Source organism: Oncorhynchus kisutch, linkage group LG9 (genome assembly GCF_002021735.2).
Source record: "Oncorhynchus kisutch isolate 150728-3 linkage group LG9, Okis_V2, whole genome shotgun sequence".
Classification (NCBI taxonomy): domain Eukaryota; kingdom Metazoa; phylum Chordata; class Actinopteri; order Salmoniformes; family Salmonidae; genus Oncorhynchus; species Oncorhynchus kisutch.
Genome location: NC_034182.2, coordinates 21,909,566 through 21,930,459, shown reverse-complemented (window position 1 = coordinate 21,930,459; position 20,894 = coordinate 21,909,566). Strand labels below are relative to the sequence as shown.

Below are 20,894 nucleotides of genomic sequence, written 5' to 3'. Positions count from 1 at the left end.
ATAGTGAAGACATCAAAACTATGAAATAACACATGGAATCATGTAGTAACCAAAAAAGTGTTAAATAAATCCAGACATATTTTAGATTCTTCAAAGTAGACACCCTTTGCCTTGATGACAGCTTTGCACACTCTTGGCATTCTCTCAACCAGCTTCACCTGGAATGCTTTTCCAACAGTCTTGAAGGAGTTCCAACATACACTGACTACTTGTTGGCTGCTTTTCCTTCTCTCTGCGGTCCAACTCATCCCAAACCATCTCAATTGGTTGAGGTTAGGTGATTGTGGAGGACAGGTCATCTGATGCAAGCACTCTATCACTCTCCTTCTTGGTCAAATAGCCCTTACACAGCCTGGAGGTGTGTTGGGTCATTGTCAGTGGTGTAAAGTACTCAAGTAAAAAATACTTTAAAGTACTACTTAAGTCGTTTTTTGAGGTATCAGTACTTTACATTACTATTTATATTTTTGACAACTTTTACTGCACTACATTCTTTAAAATAATGTACTTTTTACTCCATACATTTCCCTGACTCCCAAAAGTACTCGTTACATTTTGACAGGAAAATTGTCAAATTCCGGCACTTATCAATAAAACATCCCTGGTTATCCCTACTGCCTCTGATCTGGAGGACTCACTAAACACATTGTTCGCTTGTAAATTAATGTCTAAGTGTTGGAGTGTGTCCCTGGCTATCCATACATTTAGAAAACACAATAAAATTGTGTAATCTGGTTTGCATAATTTAAGGAATTTGAAATTAATTATTATTTTACGTTTGATACCAAAGTATATTTAGTAATTACATTTACTTTTGATAATTAAGTATATTTAAAACCAAACACCTTGTGGGTTGATTGAAAAACAAGAATTTAATAAAACTTTAAATTGAAAAAAAATTATAAATCAAACACTTTTAAGACTTTTACTCAAGTAGTATTTTACTGGGTGACTTTCACATTTTCTATTAAGGTATCTTTTATTTTACTCAAGTATGACATTTGAGTACTTTTTCCACCACTGGCCATTGTCCTGTTGAAAAACAAATGATAGTCCCATTAAGCGCAACCCAGATGGGATGGCGTTTCGCTCCAGAATGCTGTGGTAGCCATGCTGGTCAAGTGTGCCTTGAATTCTAAATAAATCAGAACGTGTCACCAGATAAGCACCCTCACACCACCTCCTCCATGCTTCATGGTGGGAACTACACATGCGGAGATCAACCGTTCACCTACTCTGCGTCTCACAAAGACACGGCGGTTCGAACCAAAAATCAGACCAAAGACAGATTTCCATCGGTCTAATGTTCATTAGACCGATGGTAATGTTCATTACTTGTATTTATTGGCCCAAGCAAGTCTCTTCTTCTTATTGGTAGTGATAGTAATTTCTCTGCAGCAATTCAACAATGAAGGCCTGGTTCACGCAGTCTCCTCTGAACAGTTGATGTTGAGTTGTGTCTGTTACTTGAACTCTGTGAATTTGTATTTGGGCTGCAATTTCTGAGGTTGGTAACTCTAATGAACTTATCCTGTGAAGCAGAGGTAACTCTGGGTCTTCCTTTCCTGTAGCGGTCCTCATAAGAGCCAGTTTTATTATTGCGCTTGATGGTTTATGCCACTGCACTTGAAGAAACTTTTTTAAAGTTCTTAACATTTTCCGGATTGACTGACCTTCGTGTCTTAAAGTAATGATGGACTGTTGTTTCTCTTTGTTTATTGGAGCTGTTCTTGCCATATTATGGAATTGGTCTTTTCCCAAATAGGGCTATCTTCTGTATACCACCCCTACCTTGTCTTGGCTCAAAGAAATTCCACAAATGAACTTTCAACAAGGCACACCTGTTAATTGAAATGCATTACAGGTGACTACCTCATGAAGCTGGTTGAGAGAATGCCAAGAGTGTGTAAAGCTGTCATCAAAGCAGAGGGTGGCTACTTTGAAGAATCTCAAATATAAAATATATTTTCAATTGTTGAACACTTGATTCCATAGGTGTTATTTCATCATTGTTTTGATGTCTTCACTATTATTCTACAATGTAGGACATAGTAAAAACAAAGAAAAACCCTTGTATGAGCAGGTGTGTTCAAACTTTTGACTGATACTGTATTAATTAATAGTTTATTTCCAAAATGTTATATCCACCAATTTTTCACATTGTGTTTTTTCATCAGAAATTATTTCTTATGGGTATCTTCACATGTGTGTATAATATTACTGTTCTCAGATGTGTCTTAAAATGTGTTTCTTTGCAAAACACTACAGTTGAAGTTGGAAGTTTACATACACTAAGGTTGGAGTCATTAAAACTTGCTTTTCAACCACTCCACAAATGTCTTGTTAACAAACTATAGTTTTGGCAAGTCGGTTAGGACATCTACTTTGCGCATGACAAGTAATTTTTCCAACAATTGTTTAAGAACAGATTATTTCACTTATGATTCACAGTAGCACAATTCCAGTGGGTCAGAAGTTTACATACACTAAGTTGACTGTGCCTTTAAACAGCTTGGAAAATTCCAGAAAATAATGTCATAGCTTTATATGCTTCTGATAGGCTAATTGACATAATTTGAGTCAATTGGAGGTGTACCTGTATTTCAAGGCCTACCTTCAAACTCAGTGTCTCTTTGATTGACATCATGGGAAAATCAAAAGAAATCAGCCAAGACCTCAGAAAAAATGGTAGACCTTCACAAGTCTGGTTCGTCCTTGGGAGCAATTTCCAAACTCCTGAAGGTACCACGTTCATCTGTACAAACAATAGTACGCAAGTATAAACACCATGGGACCACGCAGCCGTCATTACGCTCAGGAAGAAAACGCATTCTGTTTCCAAGAGATGAACATACTTTGGTGCGAAAAGTGCAAATCAATCCCAGAACAACAGCAAAGGACCTTGGAAAGATGCTGGTATCTATTTCCACAGTAAAACGAGTCAACATAACCTGAAAGGCCGCTCAGCAAGGAAGAAGGCACTGCTCCAAAACCGCCATAAAAAAGCCAGACTACGGTTTGTAACTGCACATGGGGACAAAGATTGTACTTTTGGAGAAATGTCATCTGGTCTGATGAAACAAAAATAGAACTGTTCGGCCATAATGACCATCTTTATGTTTGGAGTAAAAAGGGGGAGGCTTGCAAGCCAAAGAACACCATCCCAACCGTGAAGCACGGGGATGGCAGCATCATGTTGTGGGGGTGCTTTGCTGCAGGAGGGATTGGTGCACTTCACAAAATAGATGGCATCATGAGGGTGGAAAATTATGTGGATATATTGAAGCAACATCTCAAGACATCAGTCAGGAAGTTAAAGCTTGGTCACAAATGTGTCTTCCAAATGTACAATGACCCCAAGCATACTTCCAAAGTTGTGGCAAAATGGCTTAAGAACAACAAAGTCAAGGTATTGGAGTGGCCATCACAAAGCCCTGACCTCAATCCCATAGAACATTTCTGGGCAGAATTGAAAAGCGTGTTCGAGCAAGGAGGCCTACAAACCTGACTCAGCTACTCCAGCTCTGTCAGGAGGAATGGGCCAAAATTCACCCAACTTATTGTGGGAAGCTTGTGGAAGGCTACCCAAAACATTTGACCCAAGTTAAACAATGTAAAGGCAATGCTACCAAATACTAATTGAGTGTATGCAAACTTCTGTTGGGAATGTAATGATAGAAATAAAAGCTGAAATAAACCATTCTCTCTACTATTATTCAGACATTTCAGATTCTTAAAATAAAGTGGTGATCCTAACTGACCTAAGACAGGGAATTTGTACTAGGATTAAATGTCAGGAATTGTGAAAACTGAGTTTAAATGTATTTGGCTAAGGTGTATGTAAACTTCTGACTTCAACTGTATATATCCATTGTATAGCTGGAATAGAATGCTCGTATCCTTTCCATTTGACTGTGATATGTGGTTGTCTCACCTAGATATCTTAAGATGAATGCACTAACAATAAGTCACTCTGGTCACTCGAGTGGCGCAGCAGACTAAGGCACTGCATCTCAGTGTTAAAGATGTCACTACAGACCCTTGTTCAATTCCAGGCTGTATCACAACCGGCCGTTATTAGGAGTCCCATAGGGTGGCACACAATTGGCCCAGAGTTGTCTGGGTTAGGGTCATTGTAAATAAGAATTTGTTCTTAACTTACTTGCCTACTTTTAAAAAAAAAAGAACACTTGCTAAAGTGTTAAATGTAAATGTTTTAAATACAGATCTCATATTACTGTATTTAATTCAGTGGGGACTGCTGAGGGGAGGATGTCTCATACTAATGGCTGAAACGTAGCCGATGGAATGGCATCAAATACATGGAAACCACGTGTTTGATGTATTTGATACCATTCCACCTATGCCGCTCTGGCGATTACCATGAGCCCATCCTCCCCAATTCAGGTGCCACCAACCTCCTATAATTTAATTCTTAAAAAAAAATAATAATAATAATAATATTGATGTGACATTTGTACAGTTCTTTATAAAAGAAAAAGTGAATTGTTACATTTGACTGTGTTAAACCTAGCAGCACTGCTTATTTCTCTAGGAGGGAGGCGGATATGTAGTATTTTTTTAAATAGATTTGTTTATGTCTTTCTGAAATGAAACCATCGTGATTGTTTAAAATCTAATACATGTCTGTCTTTGAACAACCCAATGCCATGATTAGATTAGATAGATCGATTAGCTAGAAAAAACACACCAATATCGTTCCTACATTTATTAAACAATAAAAGCTAATTTACCAACATTTCTGAAAATTGATATATAGCATTTTGGAAATGAACTTGACATTGTTTCCCTCCTTAAAGATGGTTCTTGAAATCCTGTGCGGAGAACATCTTAGTTGGTAGTGGCAAGCCAGCATGTGACTTCCTCTACCAGTTTGGTAAGCAGTTCAGATTCCATCACTGTACAGATTTCTACACAGTAAATCAATGTAATCTAGTTCTGTAGTATTCTTCATTGACTTCCCAGTCTCCCACCCGTAGGATAATTTCCTAGACATACCTTAGTTCTAAGGTCTCCTCCGTCCGGTCTCTTTCCCGTAGAATTTGAATTATTGGGGGAATTCTAAACCCACTAAACCCACTAGGGGTGGGGGGGGTGGGGAGGGGATTCTAAACCAACCCTAAAATTCTAATTCCATCCTTCCCTCTCTGTATCCTCCTCTCCCCATGCTAGCCACAGGCTCCTGCATTGCCACTGTGGAGTATGACGCAGGAGGACCAGATGAGCTGAGCCTGGAGCAGGGTGATCACATCCTCATTGTGGGCCTGTTGGTGTCTTGCTTCGATTGGTTCACTGGCAGGCTGGAGAGGACAGGAGAGGTGGGACTGGTGATGACAACACTGGTCAAGCCAGCTGATGATACCCTTTGTGAGTAAGTGTATCTCCCTGAGTTCTATCAATCGATCATTCAATCAATCAGCCGATATCCTTTGTAAGTGTATCCTTCTGATGAGTTATATTTTGATGAACTGCGTCATGATGTTTCCCTGCAACTATGCAGCTCTATGATATCAGCCATTCTAGTGTATGCAGTAAATATACATAGACTTTGGACAATGCTTTCAGAGCCATGGTGAATTAGATGTTCAAACACACATAGAAGGTCCTCGCGTTCCTTTTAAAATGTGTTATTATTCTACCTTTGTTTGCTTCATCAATCCCCTTTTAGGTCGGCGGACATATTCCTAGACCAAGAAGAAAGGTTATTTTTTTACCTGAAAGAAGAGCAGATCAAAGAAGAAACTATTGCCTTGCTGAAGAAAATCTCCCAGAATGATGTTGGATCCGTCTACAAACTTGGTGAGACAGAAATTGAGAAATGTGCAAGCGCATTTTGTTCGTGATGAACAGCTCTCTACGACTGCCATACTGTGAAAAGAAGGTCAGTTTTGATATTGATTCATGAATTATCCCTTTTATTCCAGATCTGATTGATCAACCAGATTCTCCAAAGGAACCAACTCAAAGTAGGTGTATTTATTGTTTGCTTTGTACAATTAGCACAGTCTGGACGGTTGGGTTTGAGTATTATATTGTTTTTCTTCTCAACATAAAACAATATTCAAATAATGAACTTATTCTGGCTCCACCCACATGTCCACCATATCATAAATAGTCATCTTCATCTAATGTCTTACAGATGGTTCCCAAGGAAACATGGATGCTCACCAACAAGCAGAACTGAAGAGGAAGATAGAAGAGATTCTACAAGAAAAGAAGGAGAAAGTGCCTTGTGCGACTGGGATGACAAACGGATCTCTGGAGGACCACAGTGTGTCCTCTAAGACTACATTACCCAGTGGGCCTCACTTCACCGTCCACCCAGTAGAGGAAGGCACCATCACCAACCAAGAGAAACTCCTTCCTCTTCTATCCTTTCTGGGCGGCTCTGACTACAAGCCAGATTTTGGCACCCTCTACGGACAAACCCCAGAACTGCTCCTTGCCACTTTCAACGGCCACTCGGACGACATTGACGAATTGGTGGCATACTTAGGCATAGCCAGGGAAACGGCCAGGAAGAAGCGTCTCCATTGGTCGCAGAGCCGCCTCTGTTTGCTTTTGGGGAAACTCTGCGCGGGAAGTTCAAAATTCTCCCAAGCTCGAGTCTACTTCGAGGAGGCCCTCAGCATCCCTCGAGATGGATTCACGGATATGCTAATGCTAGCTAACATCTACGTAAACCTAGCTGTGATCTATCTCATGCAAAAAAACACAGAGAAGTACTTTGCTTTGTCAGAGCGGATTGCTGCATTGCTTATGGGTATCCCTGACTGCGCCTCTACTGTAGAAAAAGACTCTGAAGTTCTCAAGTTCATCCTGAAGAAAGCGGTTCTCGCTCATAACAAGATGGCTGAAGCACGTGCTTGTTTCCTTCTAGCAAAGCTCCACTGGAGGCGAGGCGAGGGGGCGGATGCTGTCCCGTTCTTGGAGAGACTTCTGGTTCTCTCGGCAGAGCCAGCAGGTGTCCGGAGCATCAGGCCCAGTCACGGCTACCTGAGCCTGGGGAGACTGTACAGCCAGCTCTCCCTCCCCCATCTCTGTGTCAGCTCAGCCAGGAGAGCCACAATGCATCCGTCCGCTAGGCTAGCCGATTGTCTGAATGGAATGGGGCTAGTTCTGGAGAACACAACCAGACTCTATGGGATCCGGAAGCAGGAAGACACCATTCCAGCTCAAGTGGCTCTGTATCTGAGCCGGTCGCTCTCTTTCACTGGGGAATTAGCTGGAGTCGGTGGCAATGGTGACCACACTCTAAGCCAGGCACTCACACTCTGTCTATCCCAACTGTTTCAGAAACACGGGAAATTAGGACGCGCGGTGCGCTCCATGCACACTCTCATAGACAATCATTGCGGGCCGTCATCATCATCGGGCGCCACTAACAGCCCTGAACGCATCAGCGCCCTCGTGTGGCTAGCCTGGCTGCACATCTGTGACAGCCAACCGGAGGTATCACTAGATGTTCTAGACTCAGTGCTAGCCTCCATGCCAGAACACTGCACTACTCCACAGGAAGGTCTGATCTCGTTGCTGTTTTTCTTATGTTTATATCTGCTGTATGTTTGTACACTGGCTGTTTGTCAAATTTCCCAATTGAAAAAATTAAGATTGATGAATTGAATCATTAAGGATTGGTCCACAACATGAGGGGTGTGGCCCTTCGATGCACGGGAGACCTGCGGAGGGCGGCAGAAAGCTACCAGGCGGCCATTTATGTGTGTGAGGAGTTTGAGGACAGGTAATGATCATTCTTGTGTGTTTTAAATTTGTACATTGTATCAAATAGATCATCATTCACTGCTAATGATGCTATATAATGTTTCCTTATTGTGAAATAAACCCTTCTCTCAGGGCCAACTGGGCGGTCGCGCAGGCTAACCTGGGGTTGCTGAGTCTGAAGGCTGGGGCTAAGGTAGGGTTGTAAATGTTTTGGTTTTGCAACTTCTTCTTGTCTTTTACATTCGACATGGTTTGTTTTACCATCAAGGAACACTTTGGAAATACATTTTTTCATGTATGTTTTCTAGTGATATCCTCTAGGATCAAATCCACATCTTGCTAGATGTACACAGAATTACTTAAAAATAATACAATGTGATTTTCTGGATTTTTGTTTTAGATTCCGTCTCTCACAATTGAAGTGTACCTATGATAAAAATTACAGACCTCTACATGCTTTGTGAGTAGGAAAACCTGCAAAATCGGCAGTGTATCAAATACTTGTTCTCCCCACTGTATATATTATTTCACCCAAAATAAAATTCAAGGGTCTGGCGGAGAGGCATCTCACGGAAGCCGTGGAGCTGTTCTCAGAGCTGGGTGGAGAGGAGCATGAGGTGAACTTTATAACAGTGCTGCTGGAGCTGGGACAACACTGTGTGAACCAGAGATTCCTGGAAAGAGGGAAGATCTACTTTGAGTGGGCTCTGCTGATGGCCATTAAGTCAAACCATTTAGACAGTAAGTGTTTTTGCTGCTTACCTCCTTTTCTCAGTGTAAGTGTGTTACGCATAGAAATGGTCAACTTACACACACACACACACACACACACACACACACACACACACACACACACACACACACACACGTGAAATGAATTCCACATACAAGATTCCTGATTCATCATTTCATCCCCAAATATGTTTTGAGTCCGTATCCATTAACCACTCGGGCTTAGCAGGCTAACAGTCCTGTGGCCTGCAGGAGAGGTTTAAATCACTTTTGGTCACATATACACTGAGTGTACAAAACATTATGAACACCTGCTCTATCCATGACATAGACTGACCAGGTGAATCCAAGTGAAAGCTATGATCCCTTATTGATGTCACTTGTTAAATCCACTTCAATCCGTGTAGCTGAAGGGGAGGAGACAAGTTAAAATAGGCAATTGAGACAAGTGTGCCATTCAGAGGGTGAATTGGCAAGACAACATATTTAAGTGCCTTTGAACGGGGTATGGTAATGTGTGCCAGGCGCTCCGTTTTGTGTCAATAACTGCAACGCTACTGGGTTTTTCAAGGTCAACAGTTCCCCTTGTGTATCAAGAATGGTCCACCGCCCAAATGACATCGAGCCAACTTGACACAACTGTGGGAATCATTGGAGTCTGCAGGCGAAAGACACGCACATCTGTTTAGGTGAGGTGCTGGGTAGCAGAGTCGCACACTCTAGGACAAGGGGGGAGGGGCAAAGTACAGCCGCGTGCCAAACACTGCACACCTGGCGACGTGTCAGGGTGCATGTGCCCGGCCCGCCACAGGTGTCGCTAGAGTGCGAAGCGACAAGGATATCCCGGCCAGCCAAACCCTCCCCTAACCCTAACGATGCTGGGCCAAATGCGCACCGCCTCATGGGTTTCCCATTCATGGCCAGCTGTGACACAGCCTGGGATTGAACCCAGGTCTGTAGTGACACCTCAAGCACTGCGATTCAGTGCCTTAGACTGCTGTGCCACTCGAGAATCCCCATGCAAATTGATTTTAACAAACAATTGGTCCCCCCGAATTGAATAACCTAATAACCAACATTTCGACAGACAAGCTGTCTTCGTCAGGGTACAATGACAAACACTGCAGATCAAAGGGTATTTAAATCAAATGTAAAAACATTTCTAAATGTAACTTTCATTTAACTTTCCCAGCAGAGATCCACATAGCCTCTCTCGTTTTAACAATACATTTTTGAGGTCACCCCCCTCTCCTAGGGAGGGTGACATATTCGATGCCGATATAATGTCGGGACGAAATCGAGTGGTTCGCATCCAACTAGTGGGCCCCAACTGGGTAAGTAATGTTTTTGCACCTAATGGTGCTACGATGCTCAGAGATTCGTAGTTTTAATTTGCGCTTTGTTTTACCCACATAATGTTTTACCACAAGGACAAGTTATAAGATAAATAACGGTTTCCCTGTTTGGGGGTGTTTGAAGGATCTGTGCCATTGGATTGAGAGCAGCCATTACACTTGTAAACTCAGCAACAACAAAAAAGTCCTCTCACTGTCAACTGCGTTTATTTTCAGCAAACTTAACATGTGTAAATACTTGTGTGAACATAACAAGATTCAACAACTGAGACATAAACTGAACAAGTTCCACAGACATGTGACTAACAGAAATGCAATAATGTGTCCCTGAACATAGGGGGTTCAAAATCAAAAGTAACAGTCCGTATCTGGTGTGGCCACCAGCTGCATTAAGTATTGCAGTGCATCCCCTACTCATGGACTGCACCAGATTTGCCAGTTATTGCTGTGAGATGTTACCCCACTCTTCCACCAAGGCACATGCAAGTTCCCGGGCATTTATGGGGGGAATTGTCCTAGCCCTCACCCTCCGATCCAACAGGTCCCAGACGTGCTTAATGGAATTGAGAACCGGGCTCTTCGCTGGCCATAGCAGAACACCGACATTCCTGACCGTCCACCTCCAAATCGATCCCGCTCCAGAGTGCAGGCCTCTGTGTAACGCTCATTCCTTTGACGATAAACGCAAATCCGACCATCCCCCCATGGTGAGACAAAACCGTGACTCGTCAGTGAAGAGCACTTTTTGCCAGTCCTGGCTGGTCCAGCGACGGTGGGTTTGTGCCCATAGGCGACATTGTTGCCAGTGATGTCTGGCGAGGACCTGCCTTACAACAGGCCTACAAGCCCTCAGTCCAGGCTCTCTCAGCCTATTGCAGACAGTCTGAGCACTGATGAATGGATTGTGCGTTCCTTGTAAAACTCGGGCAGTTGTTGTTGCCATCCTGTACCTGTCCCGCAGGTGTGATGTTTGGATGTACCTATCCTGCGCAGGTGTTGTTACATGTGGTCTGCCACTGCAAGGACGATCAGCTGTCCGTCCTGTCTTCCTGTAGTGCTGTTTTAGGTGTCTCACAGTACGGACATTGCAATTTATTGCCCTGGCCACATCTGCAGTCCTCATGCCTCCTTGCAGCATGCCTAAGACATCTTCACGCAGATGAGCAGGGACCCTGGGCATCTTTCTTTTTGTGTTTTTCAGAGTCCGTAGAAAGGCCTTTTTAGTGTCCTAAGTTTTCATAACTGTGACCTTAATTGCCTACCATCTGTAAGCTGTTAGTGTCTTAACGACATTCCACAGGTGCACGTTCATTAATTGTTTACGGTTCATTGAACAAGCATGGGAAACAGAGTTTAAACACTTCACAATGAAGATTGTGAAGTTATATGGATTTTTACGAATAATCTTTGAAAGACAGGGTCCTGAAAAAGGGACGTTTCTTTTTATGCTGAGTTTAGTTTCCATCCGGTAGAGGCGCAAATAGACGTACAGGGATATTTCTGGCCGGGAAATCAGAGTTTACCAATTGATCTCTGAGATTTCTGCCCCGCGAGAATACATCCACGGGAGGGTCCGAAAACATATTACTGATACTGTCATCGGATCTTCGAATGTGCCAATGTTTGTGGACGATTCCCTTAATTTGTTCAGAGCATAGCAGGTAGGTAGAATGCTTTTTGCGAGACTGTCCTTGAAAAAGATAATGTATCGATTTGTTTTGAATTTCCCAGTGGCAGTATTAATCTGACCATTGCTGTTGAAATCTGATAGTTTTTTTGCAAATTCTTTTGATTCGACAGAATTGGCTGAAGGGGAAACTGTTTTTCTTGGGAAGCGGACAACTATCAGCCCTCCAAAAAACTGTCTCGATCAGTAGGTTTCCTGTAAATATATAGAACATTATCCCCACACAAAATCGTAAGATCAAGGAAACTGATTTGTGTGTCAGATTGCATAGTAAATCTCAGGTGCTCAGAACAAGAGTTAAGAAAAGCATGGAATGCCTAGGGCTGTTGTGCATCACTCCACCATACAACAAAACAATCATCAATGTATCATTTCCAAATAATAAAGTTGGGCAAGAAAACATTTTTGAGAGGATTGAAAATGTACTGTTTCTCCATGTAACCCACATACAAATTAGCATAGTTAGGAGCAATAGGGGATCCCATGGCAGTACCCTTCGTCTGAATAAAGAAATCATTGAGAAACATTAAGTAGTTGTGAGTACTACACTGCTCAAAAAAATAAAGGGAACACTAAAATAACACATCCTAGATCTGAATGAATGAAATATTCTTATTAAATACTTTTTTCTTTACATAGTTGAATGTGCTGACAACAAAATCACACAAAAATGATCAATGGAAATTAAATTGATCAACCCATGGAGGTCTGGATTTGGAGTCACACTCAAAATTAAGGTGGAAAACTACAGGCTGCAGACACTACAGGCTGATCCAACTTTGATGTAATGTCCTTAAAACAAGTCAAAATGAGGCTCAGTAGTGTGTGTGGCCTCCACGTGCCTGTATGACCTCCCTACAACGCCTGGGCATGCTCCTGATGAGGTGGCGGATGGTCTGCTGAGGGATCTCCTCCCAGACCTGGACTAAAGCATCCGCCAACTCCTGGACAGTCTGTGGTGCAATGTGGCATTGGTGGATGGAGCGAGACATGATGTCCCAGATGTGCTCAATTGGATTCAGGTCTGGGGAACGGGCGGGCCAGTCCATAGCATCAATGCCTTCCTCTTGCAGGAACTGCTGACACACTCCAGCCACATGAGGTCTAGCATTGACTTGCATTAGGAGGAACCCAGGGCCAACCGCACCAGCATATGGTCTCACAAGGGGTCTGAGGATCTCATCTCGGTACCTAATGGCAGTCAGGCTACCTCTGGCGAGCACATGGAGGGCTGTGCAGCCCCCCAAAGAAATGCCACCCCACACCATGACTGACCCACCGCCAAACCGGTCATGCTGGAGGATGTTGCAGGCAGCAGAACGTTCTCCACGGCGTCTCCAGACTGTCACGTCTGTCACATGTGCTCAGTGTGAACCTGCTTTCATCTGTGAAGAGCACAGGGCGCCAGTGGTGAATTTGCCAATCTTGGTGTTCTCTGGCAAATGCCAAACGTCCTGCACGGTGTTGGTCTGTAAGCACAACCCCCACCTGTGGACATCGGGCCCTCATACCACCCTCATGGAGTCTGTTTCTTACCGTTTGAGCAGGCACATGCACATTTGAGGCCTGCTGGAGGTCATTTTGCAGGGCTCTGGCAGTGCTCCTCCTGCTCCTCCTTGCACAAAGGCGGAGGTAGCGGTCCTGCTGCTGGGTTGTTGCCCTCTTACGGCCTCCTCCACGTCTCCTGATGTACTGGTCTTTCTCCTGGTAGCGCCTCCATGCTCTGGACACTACGCTGACAGAAACAGCAAACCTTCTTGCCACAGCTCGCATTGATGTTCCATCCTGGATGAGCTGCACTACCTGAGCCACTTGTGGGGGTTGTAGACTCCGTCTCATGCTACCACTAGAGTGAAAGCACCGCCAGCATTCAAAAGTGACCAAAACATCAGCCATGAAGCATAGGAACTGAGAAGTGGTCTATGATCCCCACCTGCAGAACCACTCCTTTATTGTTGGTGTCTTGCTAATTGACTATAATTTCCACCTGTTATCTATTCCATTTGCACAACAGCATGTGAAATTTATTGTCAATCAGTGTTGCTTCCTAAGTGGACAGTTTGATTTCACAGAAGTGTGATTGACTTGGAGTTACATTGTGTTGTTTAAGTGTTCCTTTAATTTTTGTGAGCAGTGTATTTCAGCCAATGTTGTAATGCATGCACTGGAATGTAGTTCATTCGGGTCACGTTGCAAAAATAAATGTTCCATGGCTTCAATACCGGCCTCGTGTGGAATATTCGTGTATAACGACTCAACATCAAAAGTAACTAACAAAGTATTATCAGGGAGAGGATCAATAGGTTCAATAATAGAGATCAAACTGCTGGCGTCCTTTACAAAGGAGGGGAGCTGTTCTGCGAGTGGTCTAATAAAATAAAATAAAAAATAAAAGTTGATAAAGGGGCCGTTACTGAGTCAATGTCCTCTACAATAGGGCGCCCTGGAGGTTTTGTAACATTCTTGTGTAATTTCGGCAAATTATAGAAAGTGCCAATTTTAGGGTGTTGAATAAGCCAAAAAGTTGTGTTCTTTTTTTGTGATTTGACCAGAACTTAATTATCCAAGCATTGGAGTCAACATGGGCCAGTGGACACTTTCCACACCTTGTAGAATCCATGCACAGACAAACTGAGGCTGTTCTGAGGGCAAAAGTAGGAAGGTATTCCTAATGTTGCTATGTTGTCCTGACTCTATCCATCCATGTTATGTGTGTCTCAGGTCAGTTAAGTGCGACGCGGCGTCTGTGCCACCTGTACGGAGCTGTATGTTCTGACGAAGCTCAGTGCATAATCTACAACGAACATCAGCTTGCCATACTGGCGACCCGGGGAGACAGGGGACAGGAGGGGGAGGTGCTGGAGACCATCAGCCAGCTATACCTCAGTCTGGGGACAGAGAGGTGTGTGTGGAGTGGGCAGGGGTGTGTGTGTGTGTGAGATGTGTGTATGTCTGTCTGTCTCTAGTTGGCAGCAAATTATAACATTTCTGTCCCTTCCTTTCTATCTCCGTGTCCAGGGCTAGGCGGTCGGCTCTGGACTACACCAAGCGTAGCCTGGGTATCTTTATCGACCTGGGCCGGAAGGAAAAGGAGGCATATGCCTGGCTGCAGGCTGGGAAGATATACCAAATGCTGGGCCAAACCGAACTGGTGGACCTCTATGTACAGGTCAGAACCTATTCTACTGTATTTTATTCTATTATACAGAGCAGACAGCATTGACTCAGAGTTACATTGACTTATTGATTCTTGTATTCCTCGCAGGTGGCCCAAGATGTGGGCCTGAGTACAGGAGACACACACTTTATCCTACAGCTGCTGGAGGCAGTAGGGGATGTCTTCTTCAACCTCAACCAGGAGAGAGAGAAGGCTGTCTGCTTCTATAGGGTACACACACATACTGCTTATATGGGGTAGGACAGAGGGTGTGTGTGCGTGCATGCATGCATGCATCCATGCATGTGTATGTCTACATGTGTGTGTGACCTAATGTCTTTGTGTGTGTACATGTACAGTACCAGTCAAAAGTTTGGACACACCTACTCATTCCAGGGTTTTTCTTTATTTTTACTATTTTCTACATTGCAGAATAATAGGGAAGACATCGAAACTATGAAATAACACCAATTGGTTCACCAATTACTTTGCAGACAGAGTTCAGTGTGTCAAATCGGAGGGCATGCTGTCCGGTCCTCTGGCAGTCTCTATGGGGGTGCCACAGGGTTCAATTCTCGGGCCGACTCTTTTCTCTGTGTATATCAATGATGTTGCTCTTGCTGCGGGCGATTCCCTGATCCACCTCTACGCAGACGACACCATTCTATATACTTCCGGCCCGTCTTTGGACACTGTGCTATCTAACCTCCAAACAAGCTTCAATGCCATACAACACTCCTTCCGTGGCCTCCAACTGCTCTTAGACGCTAGTAAAACCAAATGCATGCTTTTCAACCGGTCGCTGCCTGCACCTGCATGCCCGACTAGCATCACCACCCTGGATGGTTCCGACCTAGAATATGTGGACGTCTATAAGTACCTAGGTGTCTGGCTAGACTGCAAACTCTCCTTCCAGACTCATATCAAACATCTCCAATCGAAAATCAAATCAAGAGTCGGCTTTCTATTCCGCAACAAAGCCTCCTTCACTCAAGCCGCCAAGCTTACCCTAGTAAAACTGACTATCCTACCGATCCTCGACTTCGGCGATGTCATCTACAAAATGGCTTCCAACACTCTACTCAGCAAACTGGATGCAGTCTATCACAGTGCCATCCGTTTTGTCACTAAAGCACCTTATACCACCCACCACTGCGACTTGTATGCTCTAGTCGGCTGGCCCTCGCTACATATTCGTCGCCAGACCCACTGGCTCCAGGTCATCTACAAGTCTATGCTAGGTAAAGCTCCGCCTTATCTCAGCTCACTGGTCACGATGGCAACACCCATCCGTAGCACGCGCTCCAGCAGGTGTATCTCACTGATCATCCCTAAAGCCAACACCTCATTTGGCCGCCTTTCGTTCCAGTACTCTGCTGCCTGTGACTGGAACGAATTGCAAAAATCGCTGAAGTTGGAGACTTTTATCTCCCTCACCAACTTCAAACATCAGCTATCTGAGCAGCTAACCGATCGCTGCAGCTGTACATAGTCTATTGGTAAATAGCCCACCCTTTTCACCTACCTCATCCCCATACTGTTTTTATTTATTTACTTTTCTGCTCTTCTGCACACCAATATCTCTACCTGTACATGACCATCTGATCTTTTATCACTCCAGTGTTAATCTGCAAAATTGTAATTATTTGCCTACCTCCTCATGCCTTTTGCACACATTGTATATAGACCCCCCCTTTGTTTTCTACTGTGTTATTGACTTGTTAATTGTTTACTCCATGTGTAACTCTTTGTTGTATGCTCACACTGCTATGCTTTATCTTGGCCAGGTCGCAGTTGCAAATGAGAACTTGTTCTCAACTAGCCTACCTGGTTAAATAAAGGTGAAATAAAAAATAAAAAATAAAAAAATGGAATCATGTAGTAACCAAGAAAGTGTTAAACAAATCAAAATAGATTTTATATTTGAGATTCTTCAAAGTAGTCACCCTTTGCATTAATGACAGCTTTGCACACTCTTGGCATTCTCTCAACCAGCTTCATGAGGAATGTTTTTCCAACATACACATCTCAACATAGTTCTGATGTCTTTGAAACCCTTGAATGAGTGGGTGTGTCCAAACTTTTGACTGGTACTGTAGGTGATCTCACCTGTGTGTGTATCCATGTGTGCCTCCAGGACCGTGCCCTGCCCATCGCTGTGAGGACCAGCAGTACAGAGGCCAGACTAAGGCTGTCTAACAAGCTGGTGGAGCTGCTACTGCAACTGAAGCTGTATGGGGAGGCCGTGGAGTACGCCCAGGCCGCCCTTGACATCAGTGTTACATTGGGTAGGACACAACAGAGCCAGTGTATTCTAGCTATGGCCACCAGATGTCAGACTTAACTTAGCCCAGACCTAGGTTGAATCCCAAATCACCCCTTTCTCCTTCCCCTAGCCCCTCTGCCCTCCATTTGCGAGTTGACGCACGCCTCCGCCATATGCACAAGTGTCCCAAAGTTGAGGGTGTGAAAATTATGGAGGATGTAGGGCCTAATTAGTCCAGAAATAGCACCATGCCTTATGGGATTCCACTATTTTTGAGTTTATCGCAATTTCACACAAAAGAATGGAGAGGCGTGTCTAATTATATACCATGTGTATTTTTGTATGTCTGATTTCGAGACTTGACACATACAAGATGAAATACCTCCCAAATGAAATGTTTAACTGTTACTGAGGTTTTTATCTTGTAAAATGACAGAGGGATTTGTTCATTTGAATTTCATGCTTGTTTTATTATTCAAAAATTGGAACATAAGTTGCATCATTCAAGTAATGAGTGTGTCCCAAAGTTGTTGGGTTTATTGTTCCCCCTTGCCCCTTTCTGGAAGTCAACCTCAGTTTTGTCAACAACACGTGACAACTGATGACCTTCTGAGCGAGTTGGTAGGGTCGAGGGAGTAGTGTGAGATTCTTACTTGTATTTCCCTAGAGAAATGTACATTTACAATTAGCAGATCCTCTTATCCACAGCAACCTACATGAATGCATTCAATTAAGTTTGGTAGAATAAAACAGAAAAATAGCCATTATCAGCAGGGAAGAAAAAACAAGTGCAATGCCATAGCCTGGTTATAGCTCATTTATTAAAGAAATACTAATGAAATGATGGTTGTATATATTGAAATAGGAAATCGTCTAAATGAGCGCGTGGCCTTCCACCGGTTGGCCACCCTGTACCACTGTCTGGGTCAGTTTGAACTGGCTGAACACTACTACCTGAAGACCCTCTCCCTCTGCCCCACGCCCTTGGAGTTTGATGAGGAAACCCTGTACTACGTACGAGTCTATCAGACGCTAGGGGACATCATCTTCTATGACCTGAAGGTAAAATAATCTGAAAACAATAGAAGTTATACATGGACAGTTTTTTGCATTTTAGGTTTGAAATACACTATTGAAAAGAAATACAAATGGTTTTGATTATAAAACTGATGGTTGACAAGAGTACATGAGAGTTGTTGAAGTCAATTCCACCTTAAGTTACAGTCAATACAGGATTTGAATTGCACTCCTTTGGAGTAATTCCATGTCATGATGGAGTTGACCCCAACCCTGAAAAACATAGAGGATCCAAGAAGATGCATGAATTTGCATTTCATTGTGTTTCTATTCTCCCACTCATAAAACTGCTTGACTCACATGGACCCAAAACAGCATTAACGATTCCTCCACTGACCCCATCCAATCTCACCGCTAAACCCTGACCCATAACCTTTCACCTTTGATCTTTAGGACCCCTACGATGCCGCGGGGTACTACCACCTGGCGCTGGCAGCAGCCATGGACCTCGGCAACAAGAAGTCCCAGCTCCAGCTTTGCACACGATTGGCTACGATCTACCACAACTTTCTGGTTGACCGGGAGCTCTCACTCTTCTTCTACCAGAAAGCGCGAGCGTTCGCCTCAGACCTCAATGTACGCCGCATCAACCTCTCGCCCGACCAGAACTTCAGTAGTATGTCACAGTACAAGTCCACTTGAATATGTTCCATATTGACTGACCTTCATGTCTTTAAGTAATGATGGAGTGTCATAACATGGACTTGGTATTTTACCAAATAGGGCTATCTTCTGTATACCACCTCTACCTTGTCACAGCACAACTGATGGGCTCAAACGCATTAAGAAGGAAAGAAATTCCACAAATTAACTTTTTACAAAGCACACCTGTTAATTGAAATGCATTCCAGGTGACTACCTCGTGAAGCTGTTTGAGAGAATGCCAAGAGTGTGCAAAGCTGTCATCAAGGCAAAGGGTGGCTACTTTGAAGAATCTCAAATATAAAATATATTTTGATTTGTTTAACACTTTTTTGGTTACTACATGATTCCATATGGGCTATTTCATAGTTTTGATGTCTTCACTATTATTCTGTAATGTAGAAAATAGTAAGAAAATAAAGAAAAACCCTTGAATGAGTAGGTGTGTCCAAACCTTTGACTGGTACTGTATATGTAATAAAAGTAATATAAGAGAAGATAACGGGAGTATGGAGGTCCAGTTGTTAAAGGTTATAGTGGCGTGAATGTCTTTTGTGAGAGTAAAAATAATATGGACGGCACACCTGGAACCCTATCCACAAATAGTGCTAAATCTTTGAGCAGTGGTGAGGGTGCTTCGGTAAATACAAGCCAGATGGAACGCTTCTCTGGCTTCTCCAGATGGTGTAGAAAATAAGGGAGAAAGACATGGAGAGGGAGAGATAGATGGAGGGGGGGGGAGAAAGAGACCGTAATCTGTCAGTGGACTCACTTCAAAGACACACTTCAAAGACCTCAAATTAACAACATGCTGAATTGGAATTATGTAAACAAAATATGCCTTGAAAGCATGACTACTAAAAGGTGGTTACAGGCAAAGAGAAATAACAATGCTGCGTCTTGCTTTTCAGTCATGAGTGGCATATTCAGTACAGCAATATCACAACTTCAGCAACAATCCCATATTTTAAAGTATGCTTAGGAATCGTCAAAATATCACCAAGCACTGCTTCCCCCATTCAGGGGCTTCAAACGAATCACCTTTCGGCGAAATTCGCCGTTTTGAATCCAAAATAGGGGACCTAGCAGCGCGTCCCCTGGCCTGAAGAGTATCGAAGAGGTAGGTGAGAAACCTGACCATGGAGATCGGGGTGAGAAGGTGATGAAGCATACTTCATGAGCAGTAACCGAAAAAGAACTGGCATTTGGAAAGTTTGAGGTGAGGGAGAAAGTGTGGTGGAACAAGTATTGTTAGAATTGTTAAGTATCATGCTAGCGTTAGCTGGATCGAATGATCCTTTAGCAAGCCAGAGAAATGTTGAGCAACATTGGCCAATTTAACTGATCAAATAATTGATTTTATGGTGTGAAAATTAGCTGGCTAATAAAGTCAGACAACGTTACATCAGATGAGCTAACGTTAGTAACCTAACCAATTCGCTATAGTATGAACTGGTAACGTTATACGACTCCTTGCCGATCCCCAAGTTATCTTCGAGTTAGTTGCTTACTGGACCCTGGCAATCTGTGTGAAATGTTAACTAGATTACAAACGAACTACTATATGTGAACTAATGTTTTCCCTCTTACAGTATGTGGTTAATTTTCAGAATGAGAGAATTGGGTGAAAATGAGGCGTTGCTTGTTAAACAGTTAAATGGGTCTGCAGCTGGGGCCTGGCTTAAGCTGGATGCCACTATAGAGGTGAAGGGAACACCACACCACACCTCGTTCTCACTTGTTCAATGCAGATAAAAAGGGGGTATGCCAGGTGTACTCTCTGCCTGAAAGAGATCAATTATGCCAACAAATTGTATCATTCTCTGCTGACCCTCTGCTGGCACATTGCAGAACAGATGTCCTCAGGCAGAAAGTGTACAATGTAAGTGCAGTGTAGACCAAAGATATTGCTTTTGTTGTGTTGAACTTGACAGTATCACTTGTGTGTGGGTGAGGGGGGATTATTCAATGTTTGACTCTGTGAATGTTCTTTTTTGCACACCTGTAGCCTTGTGCACTTGATCTATGTCTACTCTAATTCAGAGGGGTTGGGTTAAATGCAGAAGACACATTTCAGTTGAATGCATTCAGTTGTACAACTGACTAGGTATCCCCCTTTCCCTACTATAGTGGCCACTATAACAGAGCAAAAATAGAATGCCTGTTTGTTTCATTCTATTTCTACTTAAGCTAGCTCCCGAGTGGTGCAGCGATCTAAGGCACTGCATCTCAGTG

At 43.3% G+C, this 20,894-nt stretch overlaps 1 protein-coding gene across 1 annotated transcript in view; it reads left to right on the top strand.

The window, feature by feature from the left end:
- Positions 1-20,740, top strand: part of sh3tc1 (SH3 domain and tetratricopeptide repeats 1) — a 29,742-nt gene extending 9,002 nt beyond the window's left edge. The window contains exons 7-20 of the mRNA XM_020491252.2: positions 4,821-4,897; positions 5,194-5,392; positions 5,690-5,820; positions 5,946-5,987; positions 6,161-7,540; positions 7,654-7,762; positions 7,876-7,936; positions 8,292-8,484; positions 14,239-14,419; positions 14,536-14,686; positions 14,783-14,905; positions 16,812-16,962; positions 17,806-18,002; positions 18,411-20,740. Coding sequence (XP_020346841.1) covers positions 4,821-4,897; positions 5,194-5,392; positions 5,690-5,820; positions 5,946-5,987; positions 6,161-7,540; positions 7,654-7,762; positions 7,876-7,936; positions 8,292-8,484; positions 14,239-14,419; positions 14,536-14,686; positions 14,783-14,905; positions 16,812-16,962; positions 17,806-18,002; positions 18,411-18,659 — 3,244 coding nt within the window. The 3' untranslated portion in view covers positions 18,660-20,740. The remainder of the gene's footprint in view (positions 1-4,820; positions 4,898-5,193; positions 5,393-5,689; positions 5,821-5,945; positions 5,988-6,160; positions 7,541-7,653; positions 7,763-7,875; positions 7,937-8,291; positions 8,485-14,238; positions 14,420-14,535; positions 14,687-14,782; positions 14,906-16,811; positions 16,963-17,805; positions 18,003-18,410) is intronic.
- The last annotated feature ends 154 nt before the right edge of the window (positions 20,741-20,894 follow it).